This window comes from Dermochelys coriacea, chromosome 1 (assembly GCF_009764565.3).
Source record: "Dermochelys coriacea isolate rDerCor1 chromosome 1, rDerCor1.pri.v4, whole genome shotgun sequence".
Taxonomy (NCBI): Eukaryota; Metazoa; Chordata; order Testudines; family Dermochelyidae; genus Dermochelys; species Dermochelys coriacea.
The window spans coordinates 55068017-55089440 of record NC_050068.2 but is presented as its reverse complement, the minus strand read 5'-3'; the positions used below and the strand labels follow the sequence as shown (position 1 = coordinate 55089440).

The window sequence follows — 21424 nt, the reverse complement described above, 5'->3', positions numbered from 1 at the left end:
ATGAGATTAACAGGGGTAAAACCAACGTGTATCTAGCACACATGCATGACACTCTCTTTTATATGCCTCTGTGACAAGTGTAAGCTGATAATCTAAGGCTCCAATCTTGCAATCATTTATGCATGTGAGTAACTTCACGCATGTAAGTAATCCCTGAGTTCAGTAGGACTACTCACCTGTGTAAATTTACTGATGTTGGCATGTTTGCAAGTATTTGCAGGATTGGGGCCCAAAGCAGTTAAAAGCCTCATATTTAAATACAGTTGCATTTTTCCCCTTTGGTCCTTTGCAAGTAATAACACAGCATGAACAATACCACACCTAATGTACCATAACCTCCATCTCTGTCATACAATCACATTCTTTAGATTTGTGTAAACAGTTCATGAATCAGGGGTTAAAGCAAGAGTCATGGGGACACTATGAGGTTAAGAATCATGTAATTAAAACCAAATGTCATGACCTGTATTAGTAATAGCAACACCAGAATTATTAAAGAGAGAGAATTAAAAAAAACCCTAACTTACTTTCCCATCATTTATGTGGTTTTACTTTTTGCATTTTACTCCTCCTAGATAATGAAAATAATGAGTTTAATGGTTTTATTTCTGGTCCATATCAAATCAATTCCTATAAGCCAACTAATAATATTTAATGGGGACAATCCCAAGATATCTATCACACATTGTTCTGTCTCTCCAAAAAATTGCACCAGGTCTAATTAATTTTATTGGAGTTTAAGGATGTTGCTGTTTTTTTCTTTCCAAATGTTATTTATAGCATTCAAAAATTGGCAGGCACAGTCACTTTCAGCTTCTGGATTGTCAGTGCTGTAAAGTTTGAGTTATGAACACAGCAAGAGGATATTGAAATTCAAACAAAAAACTGCTTTTGTTGCATTTAAAATAATGAAAATGCATTCTGCCTTGAACCTTGACCCCTTAAAAAAAAAACTTGAATTTTCATCCTAAAACTCCTTATTGAGTGCCCCCTCAAACAATAAAAGATTAGGACTTCTAAAAAACTGTTAAACTAGTGGTTCAATAACATAATTTGTGTGCTATGAAGATAACAGGAGAGAAACCAACAGTGCTTTTTCAATAGTCCCTTTGGGCCTCAGACTCCTCTCCCAGCAGTCTAAATCAGGGGTAACCCCACTGAAATCAATAGTGATGCTAATTAAAACCAGCATACACAAGGTAGGAACTGGACCCTATAAATGCCTAAACTGCTAAGCCATTAGAAAGACTTGTGGATTCATTTCTATTTGCTGTTGTACAAGGCATATCCTGCTGGCCTTAGTTAACAGACTAGTAGTGCAATCCTGCTGCCATTGGAGGTGATGGAAGCATTGCCCCTGACTCTGATGGGAGCAGGCGCAGGCCCCGGTAGCTATTTACTTTGCAGGGTTACAATTGCAGAGTTGGGGTTGATTATTTTCTATATAAAGGAGGGATAGTTGAAAGCTTTGCTGTAAGATGAAATGAGTCTGGCTGCATTCCTCATTGCTGTGATCTCATGTATCCACAGAAACATGGAGCCTGTGGCAGCCCTGGAGTCCTTGCAGTGTGACCTGTGGGGATGGTGTCCGTGAGCGACACAGAGAATGTCTTACATCGCTGCCAGCAAAACCAGGCTGTGTTGGGACACTGAAAGAGATTTCGCTGTGCTCTCTAGAGGAATGTTCTAGTATGTGGTCCTGCTTTCTTTAAAGCTTTTCTCCTTGACATGTGTCTGCTTTCTCTGGAAAAAACAAAGTGCATATTATAATAGGTTTGAGAAACGAAAGCATTTAAACCAGTCCTTGTGACTTCTTATTCACTGGGGATGAAATCCTGGCCACATTCAGGTCAATGGAAAACTCCCATTAACTACATTGTAGCCAGGATCCCTGGAGTAAATTCCACCAACTGGCTGATGAAAACCCATGCAGTACTGTCCATCTGTGTGTTTGCTGGGGATAGAGAAATACAGGCAGCCTGGCTGGTCCAGGAACACTCATACCATAGAGGTGGATTCCACGTTGGCATCACATCTGCCAACAAAGAAGGGAGTATTGGGGATGGGCTGCGGGAGAGGTCACTGGTCACAATAGGGATGAATCTGGGCTGGCTTATCCTGTCCCAGTTGCTCAGGCAAAGGAAGCCAGTAAAGAGTCACACAGACAGTCCAGCTTTATCACTAGCTTCTGAACAGAGGAGAGAGATTTTTAATATGAAAAATATATATACTGCCATAATGAAAATGTATTTCAAATACGATAAAACCGGAAGTTTGTGTGGAACAGATGGATAATATATTAACTGTATGTATAGCCATATATATAGAGAGAGAGAGAGAGCGCGCCATATGGGGTCTGGTGTGTCAGGTGCCAAGTACTTCCTGTTAGTCAGCCCTTAGGATTTTTATCTGGGCCTGCAAACCCACATTATTGACTCCCATTCTCCCAAGTGTAACAGTCATCTGCTACACTTCCTTTAGAACATAACGGCCATACTGGGTCAGACCAAAGGTCCATCCAGCCCAGTATCCTGTCTTCCAACAGTGGCCAATGCCAGGTGCCCCAGAGGGAATGAACAGAACAGATAATTATCAAGTGATCCATCCCGTGTTGCCCATTCCCAGCTTCTGGCAAACAGAGGCTAGGCACACCATCCCTGTCCATCCTGGCTAACAGCCATTGATGGACCTATCTTCCCAGAACTTATCTAGTTCTTTTTTGAACCCTGTTATAGTCTTGGCTTTCACAACATCCTCTGGCAAGGAGTTCCACAGGTTGACTGTACGTTGTGTGAAGAAATACTTCCTTTTGTTTGTTTTAAACCTGCTGCCTATTAATTTCATTTGGTGACTCCTAGTTCTTGTGTTATGAGAAGGAGTAAACAACACTTCCTTATTACTTTTTCCACACCAGTCATGATTTTGTAGACCTCTGTCGCTTTTCCAAGCTGAAAAGTCCCAGTCTTATTAATCTCTTCTCATGTAGTAGCCATTTCATACCCCTAATCATTTTTGTTGCCCTTTTTTGAACCTTTTCCAATTCCAATATATCTTTTTTGAGATGGGGCGACCATATCTGCACACAGTATTCGAGATGTGAGCATACCATGGATTTTTTTATAGAGGCAATGAGATTTTCTGTCTTATTATCTATCCCTTTCTGAATGATTCTCAACATTCTGTTCGCTTTTTTGACTGCTGCTGCACATTGAGTGGATGTCTATCTATCCACAATGATTCCAAGATCTCTTTCTTGAGTGGTAACTGCTAATTTAGACCCCATAATTTTATATGTATTGTTGGGATTATGTTTTCCAATGTGCATTACTTTGCATTTATCAACATTGAAACATTGTTTGTGCTACACTCTTTCCCTCTGTGCATAAATCAATGTGCACCCATTTTGTATACCCACAGAATGTCTCAGCTGTGCAAGTTGTACTGGCTTACTGTGTCCCTGCCAAATTATCCTTACACCTGTTTTCTGATCTTCCTGCTCCAAAATCAGATTTATGCCACTACAGAATTATGCCTGAATTATTTCAACTTGTGTAGAATTTAAAAGATGTTTTCACATTGTGCTCCAGCTCTGGGTACTGCTGACCTTGTTCTGTAAATAATAGCGTCAGACCATCCTCTGCTGTGCCTCTGGTCCATCTAGGGGTATGTCTACATGTTGCTGTTAGCAGGCTGGCTTGCAGCACAACTGAGACAGTTGCTGGTAAAAGCATTTTATTTCTGATTATACAGTCATATATATACGATAGTTGTTTATCCTTTTTACAATTCATTATCCAATGTCCTTATCTTAGTGTTTCATTATTCTTCTGTGCTGGAAACTAGAAGTCGCTTCTCATGCTATTAGCTTTGTAGTGTAGCCAAATTCCCAACCTGTATATAATCTTGTTTACTTCGTTACTCATGACCCGTGGGGTAGCTTTATGCTCTGCCAAATTCTGCTATCTTCCATTGACAAATTCTTCCTTAGAACATTTGATAGTCTCCATCTCCCACACCTCCCCCTTTTTGTTTTTTAAAGGCAGCAGAAACCATGCGAGATATAGCCCAACGCATACATTGGATTATACAAGGACCACATAAGCAAAAAATACAAATACAAAATCCCATTATTATTATAATATGCAACAACAAAGTTAGCCAGCCGGGCCATCCAAATTTAGACAACCAATCCCATAAGGGATTGGTTTCCTTTGTTAATTTATGAAGATTTTGTTCTAACTGTGCTAGTAATTCATGGATGGAATGAGAATGGTCAGACAAATTAAAACAGCACATACCTTCAAAATCCTCACATCCATGCCCATGGGCTAAAAGCAAAAAATCAATTGCAGCACGATTTTGTAATACCGCATGACGAATACTATCTACATCCATTAATAAAGCAGTTAATATTTCTGAGATTAGATTAAATTGCTTAATACTCCAACAAGCCAATTTCTCTAAATCAACTAAACTCTTTACACTAGCGACACCAGGGGCAAGAAATGCCACAAATATTTTTGAAGGAGTATCCCAAAAGGTTATTGTATCCATACAATCAGGGGTAAAGTCCTTCAATGCTCGCCTAGTGCGATGGCTTTGGTGTTTAATCATATTACGGTTAGGTGCATACAGTATCAAGTGGCCTAAATAACATGGCCCTCCCATGGGAAAACTAGGGATACCCTGCCATGCGCAATTTCCGCAAATAAGAAAGGTTCCTGGTGGTAATGCCTTTGCTGATCCATTATTCCATATACCCTTTTGTGGCAATTGTAAGCCTAGGTTGGCCCCTCCTTGCTGACAATAATTTCCCGCCACAAAGGAGGCAATTGGCGTAATATTTTGCATATTAGAAAACATAGAAACATTCATTTTCCACCCATATTGAGAATACAATACATGGAATTGTCCACCTAATTCAATGCACCCCATTGAATGATTATGAGTATCGTTTATTGTTGCGGGTAAGGATCCTAATAATGTGAGTTCTTGGGGTGGGTTAAGCAGTGATTGATTTAATAAATTTATTAGCGTTCCTTGCAATAAACTCCAAGCAACCCCCGAGCACTGTTGCCCTGGTGTCCCATTATATAATCAATAACAAGTATTATTAATATTAGTATCATTAAAATCACTTGAGCGAAGGACACTATCATTGCTAACGTACCCTCGATATCCATTTAAATCTATACTCGGATAACCTATAAGGCACGTACTAAAAGGGTTCGCGGGTGTTGCCATAGATAAACAAAATGAAGATTGCCCTGTCTGATTCGCCCAGGTGACCCATACGTTCTGACGGGGATCAATGCGTGTAAGCAGAGACGAGACTAGCCATAGCGGCCATAGGATTATCCATAGAAGCAGTAGTTTCATCCTTCGTTGATTCTGTAATACAGGGCCGGACCCACTTTGCGGGTATCCACCGAGGACCTGCGCCAAGGGAGACACAAGCATAACCCCGACCCCAGGTTAATAACGGTACCGGTCCTTTCCACTGTTGAGAGGCATAATCGAACCACTTTACCTTTGGTTTTTCCTGCTCCTTTTCCATCCCTGTTCCCCCTAAATGCTTTTGTATTGGAACATTATTACTGTTATCAACAGCGTTAATAGGTTGGAGCCAGTTCAATACATATATAGCCTTCACTAGTCGCCCAGCGGGAGTCTGCAGTATAGCATCCTCCCCACATCGTGATTGCTTATCTAACATTCCTTTTAAAGTAGCATGAGTGCGCTCAACAATGGCCTGGCCTGTCGAATTCCCCGGCACCCATTTTATGGTTTACTCCCCACAATTGCAAAAAGGCTTGCGTATGCCTAGCAATATACCCAGCTCCATTGTCTGTTTTTATTGTTTTTGGCACACCTAGCGCTGCAAAACATGCCTGCCAATGTTTGATTACATCCTTACTACTGGTGAAAGCATGGGGCGTGGCCCAAATAGCCCCAGAGAAAGTATCTATAGATACATGAACATATTTCTGTTTTCCAAACGGATTATATTGAGAAACATCTGATTGCCATAATATTAATGCTTCTAAGCCTCGGGGATTGACCCCAATAGGAAAAGCAGGGGCTAGTTTGTTACATTCTGAGCATGAGGCCACAATACTCCGGGTCTGAGATATGGGTAGGGAAAATTGTCGAGTAAGAGCTCTTGCCGACTGATGGAAGAACTCATGAGATAGACGGGCTTGCTCAAATTGATTCGGTACCACCACGGATCCTACTAGAGTGTCTGCTTGCTCATTCCCTATACTTAAGTATCCCGGTAGGCCCGTGTGGCTTCTTAAATGCCCCACAAAATATCTGTCCCTTCTCCCATCAAGTCGATGCCAAAGACGCAAAAGTATTTGTTGTAATCTAGGGTTGTGAATTCTTCCAAGCATCGCTCTCTCCAACTTATTCACCACACCCACAGCATACTTGGAATCACTTATAACATTGAGTGGTTCTTTGCTCCAATTTTCAAAGGCCATAAGTATGGCCAAAAATTCTAGTATCTGCACTGATCCTTCACTAATAATCTTTTTATGGGCCCAAACACATCCATCCCACCATACCATCCCCGCGGTTCCCGTTCGTCCCGCCGCATCAGTGAACACCGTTATTCCTTTTACCGGTCTTTCCTGCTTCATAAGGTGTCTTTCTAGTTGCAGAGGGGAGGAAAAGAGACGGTGGGGCGGGTAGTGACAGCTCAATTGGCCTTGATAATCAGCTAAGGCAATGGCGAACATAGTATCATGCATCAACAATTGTGTAATAACCATTTTGGAAAAGGGTAACAAAATCTGGTGCGGATCAGTCCCTGTCATGGTAGTTACTCTTTTTCGTGCTTGCATTATTAACATAGCTATAGCTTCAACTCTGGAAGTCACCGTCCGTATATTTTTACAGGGTGGAAATATCCATTCTAACCCTATTAACGAATCTCTATCCTTCTCATCCCATTGAAATAACAATGCTTCCAATACTAAATCCAAACTAAAAACTGCTACCACAAAGGGCAGATTTTCTTTGTATCTGCCCGAATAACCATTTCCAACCTTTTGACCAATTCGTTGTAATGCCTCCCGCTGTTGTGCTGATAATTGTCGTTTATCCCCGGGACTTCTCCCCCCTTGTAAAAGAGGAAGGAGAGGGGCTATATCATGATTTGTGATACCACAAAGTGGGCGAAGCCACTGAAGTTCACCCAGTAATTTCTGAGCATCATATAGTGTCTGGACATGAGGTGAAAATGTCAAATGTTGAGGACGTACTGTATGATCAGTAACCCGAAGACCCAAATATAAAAAGGGAGGTTGGGTTTGAACCTTTTCCGGGGCCCCTACAAGACCTGCTTGCGCTAATTGGGAAGTAATCAATGTAATAACAGAGGGTTCAAAGGCTGTAGGAGCCGCAAACAAAAAATCATCCATATAATGATATATTTTCCAGTGGGGATACCTTGTTCGAATAGGGTGAATAGCCCATGCAACAAAAAGTTGACAGATTGTGGGTGAATTTTTCATTCCTTGAGGCAAAACCTTCCATTGGTATCGAAGGGCAGGAGCCTCATGATTTACTGTCGGGACAGAGAAGGCAAAGCGTTCTCTGTCCTTTGGGTGCAAAGGAATGGTAAAATAACAATCCTTTAAGTCAATAATAAGTAACGGCCATTCAGATGGGAGCATAGACGGGGCAGGTAGGCCAGGTTGTAAGGAGCCCATATAGACTATGATGGCGTTAATGGCACGCAAGTCCTGTAATAAACGCCATTTCCCTGATTTTTTAAGAATAGTGAATACAGGCGTATTCCATGGACTAACGGAGGGTTCCAGATGGCCGAGATTTACTTGTTCAGCCACCAATTCCGTTAACGCGGCAAGCTTAATTGTTGGCAGCGGCCACTGAGCGACCCAGATCAGCTCATCAGAACACCAGGATAATGCAAGGGTTGGCCGCTCCTCAGTGGCCGCTACTAGAAAGGCGGAGAGCTAATCATGACTCCCCACTGACTTAAACAATCTCTCCCCAATAACCAAATAGTTGTATCAACAAGATAAGGGCGAACCGACCCCATCAATGTATGGTCAGTGACATCAGTAATGTTAATAAAGAATTCACTCAACATGGGATTACGTTGCCCACCGATACCCTGAAGGGGTGTGGTTACTGGCTGCAGTGGCCATGCCGATGGCCATGCATGCAGGGGCAACACCGTAACATCCGCTCCTGTATCAATAAGAACTCGGTGCTCAAAGAAAAAGCCATCTTGGCCTCTGAATTGAACTACACATGTAGGACGGTCCCTTCCGATTGATAGAACAAATGCTGTTGTCAGTGGCGTAGAGTCTGAGGACCCAAACCCACTGGTCCCTCTCACCTGAGGTAATGCAGAGGGAACAGTCGCACAGAAAGGTATTAGCTGTGCAATTTTCGTTCCGGCCATAATCGTAATGGGCGGGCAAAGTGCCCGTACCATAATCCCTATGTTCCCTGTGTAATCAGCATCAATCAGCCCAGGAAGCACAAAGAGCCCCCTAAGGGAAGAAGATGATCTGCCAATCAATAACGCACTTAGCCCATGCCCCAGCGGTCCAGAGGCCACAGAAGGGACAAGTTTTACCTCATCATTCTCTAATGTAAAGTCGGTGGCGGTGGCCAAATCAACTCCGGCACTGCCGGCGGTTGCCGCGCGGAGGCCATCCAAGCAGCCGGAGTATTGTTTGTCCTCATGCCCTGCCGGTTGGCGCTCCGCGAGGCGTTTCCCGCCCCCTGCAATGGGGTTCCATCCTTCTTAAACCGAGAGCGGCATTCCATGGCCCTGTGGCCGAATTTTTCACATCGATTACAGGTCCCAGGAAAAGGGGCAGGGGGTGAGCCGCTTTGCGTTTGTGCCCTTCTCTTTGGGCAGTTTCGTTTTAAATGACCCATCATGCCACACTGATAACACGCCCCCTCCCTTCCCTTTCACCAATTCGGCTTGGATGTATTCAAGGCTACCGCCAAGGCGCGTGCATGAATCTTTGCCTTATCCTCCTCCTCCACCAAGGGGGCACGAGTGCAGGCTTCAATCATATCGACTAGGGAGGCTGATTTTGGCAAAGTCACCAAAATCTTCTTACACGTGGGATTAGCATTTTGGAGAGCTAAATCTAATCCTAGCGCCGATCGGGCTTCTGGTGTTAAATTAGGGGCCCTATCCAATGCCGTTCTTAGACGATCCAAGAAGAGGGCAAAGGATTCGCCCATACCCTGCGTGATTTTTAAATATGGGGGTGAAGGGGTGCCCAAATCAGGGAGCTCCTTAAATGCCTCCAATGCTAGAAGTTGAGACTGTTGTAATATTTGGGGTACCAATCGCGCCTGTACCTGAGGATCTTCAAATCGCCCCTCTCCCAACAGCATGTCTAATGTTGCTGCCTGGAGAGGGTCGCCCTAGGGTTTATCTAAATTAGTCACTACCGCATGCTCAGCCTTCTTTTTCCACGAATCTTTCCATAACAATTTCTGTGTGGGTGTTAATAGCATGTCAGCAAATTTTTGTGCATCAAAAGGACACATAGCCTGCCCCGAAAACATTTGCTCCAATAATGCTTGTACATAAGGATTTTTTAGCCCATATGCCATAATAGCCTTTTGGGCTTCCCTCATTAGTTTCCAATCTAACGGTACCCATGTTCTAGCCCCGGTCTGTGATACTGAAACTGGGAACGTAGCTGGCATAGCATCCAAGAATTCCCCTTCAATAATAGCATCCTTTATCAACCCATGCTACCTCTTAATCGGATCAGGGGATCCTTCTCTCCTTTCTCCCTCTGTTCTCCAAATCACCCCTCTCCCTCTGTCCCCTTGTTCTCGTTTGACCGGAGAGTACTCAGGCGGCAGAGGCTTTGCCTTTGGTCGGACCGGTCGCGTAATAGGATTCAAAAGTTTACGGTAGTCTTCCTCTGCTGTTGTCGTCAAGGCTCCTTCCGATGTGAGATGTTCCGTACAGTCATAATATCCGCATAATTTGCAAACATGAGGCCACTGCGAAGGATCTGGTATGCCTTGATCCCGTAGCTGTTTCAATAACTGTGACTGTGATGATCCCGCTGGTCTACCCTCCTTTCGATCCAGTTCATCCATTATCTGCTGAGCCTTACTGCCCTCCTTGTACAAACGGCGAATTATTTGTTCCTGTGTCAGATTATCAAATTCTCCCCCTTCAGGCAAATCAGTAATCCGAACCGGTGCAACAGGGGCCGACGGTAAAACCGAAGGATGCTCCACCGAAGGATATAGCCCGGATTTCTCAGGCACAGAAACAACCTTGCCCTGGGGAGATTGTCCCTCTGAAACCGATTGATCCACTGCCATTGGTTCTTCATTACCGGAGCAATCGGCATCTCCAGGTAGTGGCACTTCACCAGCCTCTGGGAGTGCCAAGGGGATCGTGGGTGTTGTTTTCCCAAAAAAGTCTCGCGCCCCAGCCGGGAACACCCCTTTAGGGGGCGACCCAAGCGCCTCACGTAGCGCGATACGGGCTCCAGCCTGAGCCGCCGCATTTGTAACGGCTCGATGAACTATTCGCCAGGTAGGGCTTAACGCAATAGCCTCTTTATTCCCAACACCCACTGAATCCCACATGTCCTCCCCCAACGCCTTCCATACTGAAAAATCAAATACATTCTTTGCAGTAACCAAAAAACCCCGTCGCCTTCCCCACCGAAGCAGTTTTTGAAGCGCTTCCGGGGAAAATTTTTCTTCCTGGTTACTGAGCAGATTGCTTAAGACCTTGAATACGGCCTGCTCATCTGCAGATGCTGCGACTCCCATTATGAGAGATGTCCCCTGCTGCTCACCTTTAATAGTGGGGAGCTCCCTCGCCTCAATTGGGCGTCCCGGTTCCTCCGTTAAATTGAGGACACCGGCAGCGGCGGTCCCTGCTATTTCTTACTCCGGACGTGGTGACGAACTCACGGAATTCTATCACGTCGGGGTCACCATTTGTCGCTGTTAGCAGTCTGGCTTGCAGCACAACTGAGACAGTTGCTGGTAAAAGCATTTTATTTCTGATTATACAGTCATATATATACGATAGTTGTTTATCCTTTTTACAATTCATTATCCAATGTCCTTATCTTAGTGTTTCATTATTCTGCTGTGCTGGAAACTAGAAGTCGCTTCTCATGCTATTAGCTTTGTAGTGTAGCCAAATTCCCAACCTGTATATAATCTTGTTTACTTCGTTACTCATGACCCGTGGGGTAGCTTTATGTTCTGCCAAATTCTGCTATCTTCCATTGACAAATTCTTCCTTAGAACATTTGATAGTCTCCAACTCCCACATCTACACTACGAAATTAGGTCGAATTTATAGAAGTCAGTTTTGTAGAAAGCATTTTTATACAGTCGAGTGTGTGTGTCCACACACAAATGCTCTAAGTGCATGTAGTCGGCGGACTGTGTCCACAGTACCGAGGCAACCGTCGACTTCCGGAGCTTTGCACTGTGGGTAGCTATCCCACAGTTCCCGTAGTCTCCACTGCCCATTTGAATTCTGGGTACACATCCCAGTGCCTGATGGGGCTAAAACATTGTCACGGGTGGTTCTGGGTACATATCGTCAGGCCCCCGTTCCCTCCCTCCCTCCGTAAAAACAAGGGCAGACAATTGTTTTGCGCCTTTTTCTTGAGTTACCTGTGCAGATGCCATACCACGGCAAGCATGGAGCCTGCTCAGCTAACCGTCACCATATGTCTCCTGGGTGCTGACGGACGTGGTACTGCATTGCTACACAGCAGCTGTTTATTGCCTTTTGGCAGCAGACAGTGCAGTATGACTGGTAGCTGTCGTCAACGTAGTCCTGGGTGCTCTTTTAACCAGGCACCTGGGCAAACATGGGAGTGACTCAGCCAGGTCATTTCCCTTGTTTCGTCTCATGGCGATTGAGTCCTACCGGCAGTGCACTGTCTTTTAATCTGCAGCCAGCAGAAGATGATGGCCAGCAATCATACTGCACCGTCTTCTGCCGAGCACCCAGGAGGCGACGATGGCTAGCGGTTGTACTGCACAGTCTGCTGCCAGCAAGATGTATAAAAATAGATGAAGTGGCTCAAAACAAGAAATAGACCAGATTTGTTTTGTATTCATTTTCTCCTCCCTCCCTCCCTGAAATCAACGGTCTAAAACCCAGTTTTGAGTTCTATCCTTGAGGCAGCCATTCAGTTTCTCACAAAGCCACCCCCTTTGCTGATTTTAATTCCCTGTAAGCCAATCTTGTAAGCCATGTCATCAGTCGCCCCTCCCTCCGTCAGGGCAACAGCAGACAATCGTTCCGTGCCTTTTTTTCTGTGCAGATGCCATACCACGACAAGCATGGAGCCCGTTCAGATCACTTTGGCAATTAGGAGCACATTAAACACCACACGCATTATCCAGCTGTATATGCAGCACCAGAAGCTGGCAAAGCGAAACCAGGCGAGTAGGCGACGTCAGTGCAGTTACGAGAATGATGAGGACGTGGACACAGACTTCTCTCAAAGCATGTGCCCTGGCAACGTGGGCATCATGGTGCTAATGGGGCAGGCTCATGCAGTGGAACGCCGATTCTGGGCCCAGGAAACAAGCACAGACTGGTGGGACCGCATAGTGTTGCAAGTCTGGGACGATTCCCAGTGGCTGTGAAACTTTCGCATGCGTAAGGGCACTTCCATGGAACTTTGTGACTTGCTTTCCCCTGTCCTGAGGCGCAAGAATACCAAGATGAGAGCAGCCCTCACAGATGAGAAGCAAGTGGCAATAGCCCTGTGGAAGCTTGCAATGCCAGATGGCTACCGGTCAGTTGGGAATCAATTTGGAGTGGGCAAATCTACTGTGGGGGCTGCTGTGATGCAAGTAGCCCACGCAATCAAAGATCTGCTGATATCAAGGTTAGTGACCCTGGGAAATGTGCAGGCCATAGTGGATGGCTTTGCTGCAATGGGATTCCCTAACTGTGGTGGGGCCATAGATGGAACCCATATCCCTATCTTGGCACCGGAGCACCAAGCCAGCGAGTACATAAACCACAAGGGGTACTTTTCAATAGTGCTGCAAACACTGGTGGATCACAAGGGACGTTTCACCAACATCAACGTGGGATGGCCGGGAAAGGTACATGACGCTCGCATCTTCAGGAACTCTGGTCTGTTTCAAAAGCTGCAGGAAGGGACTTTCTTCCCAGGCAAGAAAATAACCGTTGGGGATGTTGAAATGCCTATAGTTATCCTTGGGGACCCAGCCTACCCCTTAATGCCATGGCTCATGAAGCCATACATAGGCAGCCTGAAGAATAGTCAGGAGTTGTTCAACTACAGGCTGAGCAAGTGCAGAATGGTGGTAGAATGTGCATTTGGATGTTTAAAAGCGCGCTGGCGCAGTTTACTGACTTTGTTAGACCTCAGCAAAACCAATATTCCCACAGTTATTACTGCTTGCTGTGCGCTCCACAATAGCTGTGAGAGTGAGGGGGAAGACGTTTATGGCAGGGTGAGAGGTTGAGGCAAATTGCCTGGCTGCTGGTTACGCACAGCCAGACACCAGGGCGGTTAGAAGAGCACATGAGGGTGCGGTGCGCATCAGAGAAGCTTTGAAAACCAGTTTCATGACTGGCCAGGCTATGGTGTGAAAGTTCTGTTTGTTTCTCCTTGATGAAACCCCCCACCCCTTGGTTCACTCTACTTCTCTGTAAGCTAACCACCCTCCCCACCTCCCTTCGATCACCGCTTGCAGAGGCAAAGTCGTTGTTGCTTCACATTCATGCATTCTTTATTAATTCATCACACAAATAGGGGGATAATTACTAGGGTAGCCCAGGAGGGGTGTTGGAGGAGGGAAGGACAAGGCCACACAGCACTTTAAAAGTTTAAAACTTATTGAATGCCAGCCTTCTGTTACTTGGGCAATCCTCTGGGGTGGAGTGGCTGGGTGGCCGGAGGCCCCTGCACCGTGTTCTTGGGTGTCTGGGTGAGGAGGCTATGGAACTTGGGGAGGAGAGCGGTTGATTACACAGGGGCTGTAGCGGCGGTCTGTGCTCCTGCTGCCTTTCCTGCAGCTCAACCTATGCTGGAGCATACTAGTTTGATCCTCCAGCAGCCTCAGCATTGAATCCTGCCTCCTGTCATCACGCTGCCGCCACCTTTCAACTTCAATCCTCTCTTCAGCCCACCACCTCTCCTCCCGGTCATTTTGTGCTTTTCTGCACTCTGACATGGTCTGCCTCCATGTATTCATCTGTGCTCTGTCAGTGTGGGAGGACAGCATGAGCTCAGAGAACATTTCATCGCGAGTGCATTTTTTTCGCCTTCTAATCTTCTCTAGCCTCTGGGAAGGAGAAGATCTTGTGATCCTTGAAACACATGCAGCTGGTGGAGGGAAAAAAGGGACAGTGGTATTTAAAAGGATATTTTATAGAACAAAGGGTACACGCTTTCACGGTAAACCTTGCTGTTAACATTACATACATAGCACGTGCTTTCATTACAAGGTCGCATTTTGCCTCCCCCCACCACGTGGCTAACAGCGGGGAACATTTCTGTTCAGCCATAGGCAAACAGCCCAGCAGGAACAGGCACCTCTGAATGTCCCCTTAAGAAAAGCACCCTATTTCAACCAGGTGACCATGAATGATATCACTCTCCTGAGGATAACACAGAGAGATAAAGAACGGATGTTGTTTGAACACCAGAAAACATACACTGCAATGCTTTGTTTTACAATGATTCCTGAGTACGTGCTGCTGGCCTGGAGTGGTAAAGTGTCCTACATGGTGGATGGAATAAGGCTGCCCTCCCCAGCAACCTTTTGCAAAGGCTTTGGAAGTATATCCAGGAGAGCCATGAATGCCAAGGCAAATTGATCATTAAACATGCTGGCTTTTAAACCTTGTATAGTATTTTAAAAGGTACACTCACCAGAGGTCCCTTCTCCACCTGGCGGGTCCGGGAGGCAGCCTTGGGTGGGTTCGGGGGGTACTGGCTCCAGGTCCAGGGTGAGAAACAGTTCCTGGCTGTCGGGAAAACCGGTTTCTCCGCTTGTTTGCTGTGAGCTATCGTCTTCCTTGTCCCCAAAACCTGCTTCCGTGTTGCCTCCATCTCCATTAAAGGAGTCAAACAACACAGCTGGGGTAGTGGTGGCTGAACCCCCTAAAATGGCATGCAGCTCATCATAGAAGTGGCATGTTTGGGGCTCTGACATGGAGCGGCCATTCGCCTCTCTGGTTTGCTGATGGGCTTGCCTCAGCTGCTTAAGTTTCACGCGGCACTGCTTCGGGTCCCTGTTATGGCCTCTGTCCTTCATGCCCTGGGAGATTTTCACAAATGTTTTGGCATTTCGAAAACTGGAACATAGTTCTGATAGTACGGATTCCTCTCCCCATACAGCGATCAGATCCCATATCTCCCGTTTGGTCCATGCTGGAGCTCTTTTGCGATTCTGGGACTCCATCATGGTCACCTCTGCTGATGAGCTCTGCACGGTCACCTGCAGCTTGCCACACTGGCCAATCAGGAAATTGAAATTCAGAAGTTCGCGGGCCTTTTCCTGTCTACCTGGTCAGTGCATCTGAGTTGAGAGTGCTGTCCAGAGCGGTTACAATGGAGCACTCTGGGATAGCTCCCGGAGGCCAATACCGTCTAATTGCGTCCACAGTACCCCAAATTTGACCCAGCAAAACTGATTTCAGCACTAATCCCCTTGTTAGGGGTGGAGTAAGAAATCGATTTTAAGAGCCCTTTAAGTCAAAAAAAAAAAAAAAGGGGGCTTAGTCATGTGGACGGGTGCAGGGTTACATCGATTTAACGCTGCTAAATTCGACTTCAACGCCTAGTGTAGACCAAGGCTAGGAGAGTGTTTCAGCATTATTGTATTTGTATTAGTTAGTCCAGTAGATGGAGCAAGTGTAACAGAAGCCAGCACAGAGGGTTGGAACCCTGGTGGAAGGGCTGAAGAGGGGAAGCAGAAATAAATAGAAAAGATCAACAAACAGGAGTGAGAAAAGAAAGTAAGGAGAGAAGGAAAAAATGAATGGAACTAAACCATTCAGATCCAGATTCTTTTCTCTTTTCCACTGGTATAAATCTGGAGTAACTCCATGGGTTTCAATCACAACCACAGCCACACTTGGCCAAATTCTGGTCTTATTTCTCTTCCGATGGCATCATCTTTCCTCACACCTCCCACCGTGTGACTCTAAGAATTTTGTAGTGCTACTTGGACAGTGAGCCTCTAGTGACCAACTGAGTACAGCTTTTTTGACTTTACATCTGGAAATGAATGTACATGTTATTAAAATGAACTGCCAGACTTCCTGAATGAGTGACCATGCCACCCTGCAGGTGCATTCCTTATGGATCTGTTGAGCCAAAAATATACTATAAACAACAAGCTAATTATCCAGGTGGCATTTTACAAAGGGCGTGGGAAGGAAAAAGTGTTTTCCTGAATTCGGGAGTATACATGTGGTTTGGTGACTGCAGTATGAATTCTGCATGTACACTGCAGTTAGTTGAGCAGTCATTGTGGAACACTGAAAAGCATTCTGGGAATTTATATGGTGGACACTCCGTAACATACATGTAAATGTTTAGAGTGGATACTGGATGGGGTGAGGGACTGGTAAAGGGATACCTGAGCCTTTCACTTTTAGATTACTGATTTCTATCCAGGTCTGGGCAGTAACAATTGAACATTACCATCAGAAAACTGTTTAGTGGCCTATAAGAAATTAGTGCTTGGACATCACGGTAACAGGCACTAAATAAAAATCTAAGCTAGGAGTATTGTCTAATGGCTAGAAAAGTAGATTCAGAGCCAGGATTTTGGGGTTCTCTGACTATGATTGATTTGCTGGTGAGCTTGGGCAAAATCACTCAGTCTCTCTGCACCTTGGTTTATTCTCTGGTAACATGGGTAGAATACTTGTCCAGGTGTGCTGTGAGGCTTAATTAATGTTTGTAAAATGCTTTGAGAACCTCACTATAGCTGTGCAAAGTATTGTTACCAGGATTTCTCTTGAAAGTCCATCTCCGGTTCATAACAGACAAATATCAATACCAAAAAAACCAAGACCCCTTCTTAGCCCAGAACTGAATGGGCATGGAGAATACTCAGTTGTCTGACTCCCACAGGTGAAACACTGGGTGAGAGTCTGAGAAACAGTCTCAGGGCAACGTGGGAAAACTTGTACTGCCACTGCTTATGCTGTCCATTTTCTCTCCAGACCTCAGGGCTGTCAAGCCACTTACCTTTCACATTGGGGATCTGCCTGGCACGAGGGGAACAAATATCTTTCACAAACCCTAAAATCAGTTGAAAAATAATTTTAATTGCTGGGTTGACCTAACCAATAGGCTGACCTAATATATCAATTCCAGTAGCAAATTGTTAACTCCTGGATAGCACTTTTCATCTGTAGATTTCCAAGTATTATTCCAAAAAGGGCAAGTATCTTTATCCCTATTTTACAGATAGGGAGACTGAGGCACAGGTAGTGACGTTACTTGCCCAAGGTCAGCTAGCAGACCAATGGCAGAGCCTGACATCCCCTCCAGCTGGTCACACTGCCTCTATGTGCTTGCTCCTTTCATAGAAACCCTACCAACTCTTGCAAAAAGCTTCTCACTGGATTTGTGAAACTCAAACCTAACATTAGGGTCAGGAGTATAAAATATTCTTCTGCCATCATGAAAAGAGGTGAGACTAGCAAAGGTAGGTAGCAAATGAAGCTTAAAAGGTAGGGAGGTCTGCAGCACACTCAATATAAAGTAGGTGGATTTGCTGCTGCAAACCAAAGTTTATCCGCTTTTATCTGAAGATGACAGACGTGAGCTAGGGACATGCTGGCAAATAGACAATTTAATGTATTTTATTCATTGATTTTCTTTTTCTTAATTGTAAAATATCTTATCTATAACTCCAAATGTCCAATGAAAATGCAACTTTGATAACAGAATGTGTTCACTCTTTGTTACAGTTATAAAGCCTACATCCCCTCCTTCTGTACAGCACCAAGAGGACCAGAAAGCTAATAATGTAGTCACCATCACTGGCATCTCCTTGTGCTTGTTCATAATCCTAGCCACTGTTCTCATCACCCTGTGGAGGAAGCTCTGCAGAGCTCAGAAGTGCAGCACCTCTGTGCGCCGTAACTCTGTCCATTCACCCAGCTTCCACAAGAACTCAGATGAAGAAAACATCTGTCAAGCCGGCAAGCAGCAGGAGAGCTTTTCCGAGGGCACCAAAGCGCCTTCAGCGCATGCTGGAGAGCCTGTTAATATACCTTTGACCTGCAGGAGGAGCCTTCAGTTTGCTCAAGAAGAAGACACCTCTGTCAGTGACAGTTTTCAGTCAAATGCTCAAAAAATAATTCCTCCAATTTTCAGCTATCGCCTTGCACAGCAACAGCTGAAAGAGATGAAGAAGAAAGGCCTGACTGAAACCACAAAGGTGTATCATGTATCTCAGACGCCTCTGACTGACACCATTATCGATGCCACAGCTGTGCTTCCCCTGGGCACAGAAAACCAGGAAGAGGCTGCTGCACACAAATTCAGGATCAAATCTCCATTTCTGGATCAGCCAGTCAGTCATCTCAAATTCCCTAGGGAAAAATCTAATTCTAGGGTGGACTCTGTACTGTCACAGGCCAATCCTGTAACAAGCCCTAGTCAAACCCTCATTAGACGAGCTCACCTGAAATACCAAGATAAGAAAGGGGAGCCATTGGAGAGAGGCTGTCACAGAAACCCACAGTTCAGAAGAACAGCCAGTTTCCATGAAACTAAAAAGGTCAGGCCCTATAGGGAACGGAGCATGTCCACTCTTACCTCACGGCAGATTCCTCTTTATAGCTCCAGGACCAGAACGTGGGGTCAAGCACTGGAAGACAAGTCCCGGCCGACATCTAAAGATGCTGATCCAAGTTCTGAAAAGTTTGACCAGTCGCCTTGCACTCTGTTAACTTGTGAACCACTGAGCTATGGCACAAAATACCGCCACAAAGGGGGCCCTCCAGTGAGGAGGCCAGATCTGATCAGTGACCGTCAGCCTGCAGGCCAAGTAGCAGGAGCTGACAAACTAGAGCCAAACAGAAATAGGAGGGGCCCTTCGCAAAACTATCGAGGGACTTTGAGGAAAGAACCCATCTCAACTCTGAAAGATAATTACCAGCGAGGCAGTGCTCTAAGCCCTCTCCAGTACAGAAAGGACAAATGCCAGAGCTTCCCCACAGACCCTGAATTTGCCTTTTACGATAATAATTCTTTTGGCTTAACAGAATCGGAGCAATGGATGATTGATCTGCCTGGATATTTTGGTTCCAATGAAGAAGATGAAACAAGTACTTTAAGTATTGAGAAACTGGTGATCTGAATGACTCATTGCAACACTGTAGGGCGGGGGTATGAGAGAAGAGCTGCAAAACCTGTTGGTTTATAATAAAAGCAATAATGGAAACCAGGTTCCAGCTGTTTGGGGCAGGAGGGAAATCCTATGGCTTGACTTGTGAGCATGCATTCCTTTTTAATTAATAGAAAGGGCTCTGATGTCATTGTTTTGTTTAATACACACCCACCCACCCCCCCCGGGAAAGCAAATGGAAATGATAGTGTGACACAGAGGAAATTGGACAGATTTTATTTTATAGATCGCTAAAAAGAGCATTGCTCAATGAATAATTTATACTGAATCATGAATCCAGTCAATTTAGCCTCTTTTTCTGCTTGTGGACCATCCACCAGCAGAGCATGATATCCTCTAACATCTGTTGTTCAACACTATTTAATGAATTGTTTCACAGGTTTTTTAACCTAGGTTGTAAACAGTTTTCAGCATATCTTTAAAATTTACTATTTATCATGGGGTTCTGCGCATCCATTGGAGGGTGGGTGCCCCAGCTTGCCCAATGTGGGGTTGATACACTCCGCCACACAGTCATCAGGACTCTCAGCTGGGCCAGACAAACACAATCAGAGGCTCTGGCCCACAGGGAGAGACTGAACAGACGAACCATCTATAGCTCTTGAGCCTCCTGGCTGGGACAAATAATCACAAACAGGGCTTCGGCCCCCGGGTGGGGAGGGGACAGACTAACTAGTCCATAGCTGGGGTCTTTAGCAGTAATAAACACTTGCCAGGGCCGAGCCCACCCTGCTCCACCAGGTTCTGACCCAGGACCCTGTGAAGCCTGCAGTCTCCCTCTTCAGGATTCAAGTATCAGCTCCCAATATATTCCCTCAGTCACTTCCTACCTCTAAGACCACTTTGGGCTTGTCCTCCCAGGCAGAGGCTTGACATCTCCATCAGCCTCCATAAATGGGAATCCCTCATAATCTAGTCAGGGAGACTTGATTCTGTAATCGGGAAGGCTGGCAGTACCTCAGCAGGAGCCAGCAACGCACATCCATCTTCCTCCTCTGGCAGCCAGGACTGGAGTGAGATGTTCCCTTTTATCTACTCCCTCCAACTGGAGCATGTGCAGCAGAGGCGAGAGGGTGTGACCTCTTGGGTCCAAAGTGACTGGTTACCCCTGCTTGCCCAGTGCAGCATTGACACACCTCATCACACTATTGAACTGTGTTGATTGGTTGTAACTGGTCAGATAAGTCATGTGGTGCTTTTTGTGTTACCTGATTAGATGAGGAGAGCATGAGCAATTCTGGAGTAAGTACTTTTTTACAATTTGTTTTTTGTGATTCCTCACAGACAAGACTTCGCCATTTGCTTTCTGATACTATTGGTGCCAGAAAAGCTTGAGACTGCACAAACATGTGGAAAGGAACAGAAAAGCATTGCAGAAAATAAACAGAAGAGGGTTGTTAGTGTGATCAATTCATTAACAAATTTGAGTACTTGCAAAAACTGTTGTTGCAGTATTCTACCCACCTGTAGAAGCCAGTGAAAGCCCTCTTACCTTCTCTCCTTCATTGTAATGCTCTTTCCCTTTATTAAATGTTGTCTTTTTATTTTTGCTTAAACAAGTTGACAGATACTACAGCAAGATGCAAATAAATTATGAACAAAACCCATGGAACAAAATGTCTATTTAATTAAGATACAATTTGCAAACAAAAGGAAAAAGGAAATGAACTTGTCTATGTCTGTTGATTCGTGGAGAACCTTCTCCATAGGTGTGTTTATTTCACCAGAGGATATTAAACAAATGGGATCGGACACTGCTGCACTTGTTCAACGCTTTTAGCGAAGTCACTGCACACACTGGAGATGCAAACAGTGGCAGGCAGGCCAATTTGACTCAGGTTCTTTACTCCAGCCATTTATTGGAATAACAGACTCTTCAGAGGTATAGAGAAAACAGGTGGAAGGAATACATTAATGGAGAAAACAAAGAAAATAAAAGAAGCCTCAGATGGGGACTGAAAAGGGAGGGTTTGGGGTAGGGGAGAGAGAC

At 45.1% G+C, this 21424-nt stretch overlaps 1 protein-coding gene and 1 long non-coding RNA gene across 7 annotated transcripts in view; one reads left to right on the top strand and one right to left on the bottom strand.

The window, feature by feature from the left end:
* Positions 1-19598, top strand: part of THSD1 (thrombospondin type 1 domain containing 1) — a 46481-nt gene extending 26883 nt beyond the window's left edge. For all 5 annotated transcript variants that reach the window (XM_038387896.2, XM_043504453.1, XM_043504454.1 and 2 more), the window contains 2 exons: positions 1531-1689; positions 17990-19598. In XM_038387896.2, coding sequence (XP_038243824.1) covers positions 1531-1689; positions 17990-19386 — 1556 coding nt within the window. In that variant the 3' untranslated portion in view covers positions 19387-19598. The remainder of the gene's footprint in view (positions 1-1530; positions 1690-17989) is intronic.
* Positions 424-20470, bottom strand: LOC122457933. Of its 2 annotated transcripts, XR_006277694.1 has the most exons (4): positions 20265-20470; positions 18296-18420; positions 2005-2188; positions 424-1743 (listed from the first exon to the last, which is right to left on the bottom strand). It is a non-coding gene; the product is annotated as an uncharacterized LOC122457933 (long non-coding RNA). The 2 variants fall into 2 exon arrangements; XR_006277695.1 differs by lacking the exon at positions 2005-2188 and having other exon boundaries at positions 20265-20465.
* Between the last annotated feature and the right edge of the window lie 954 nt (positions 20471-21424).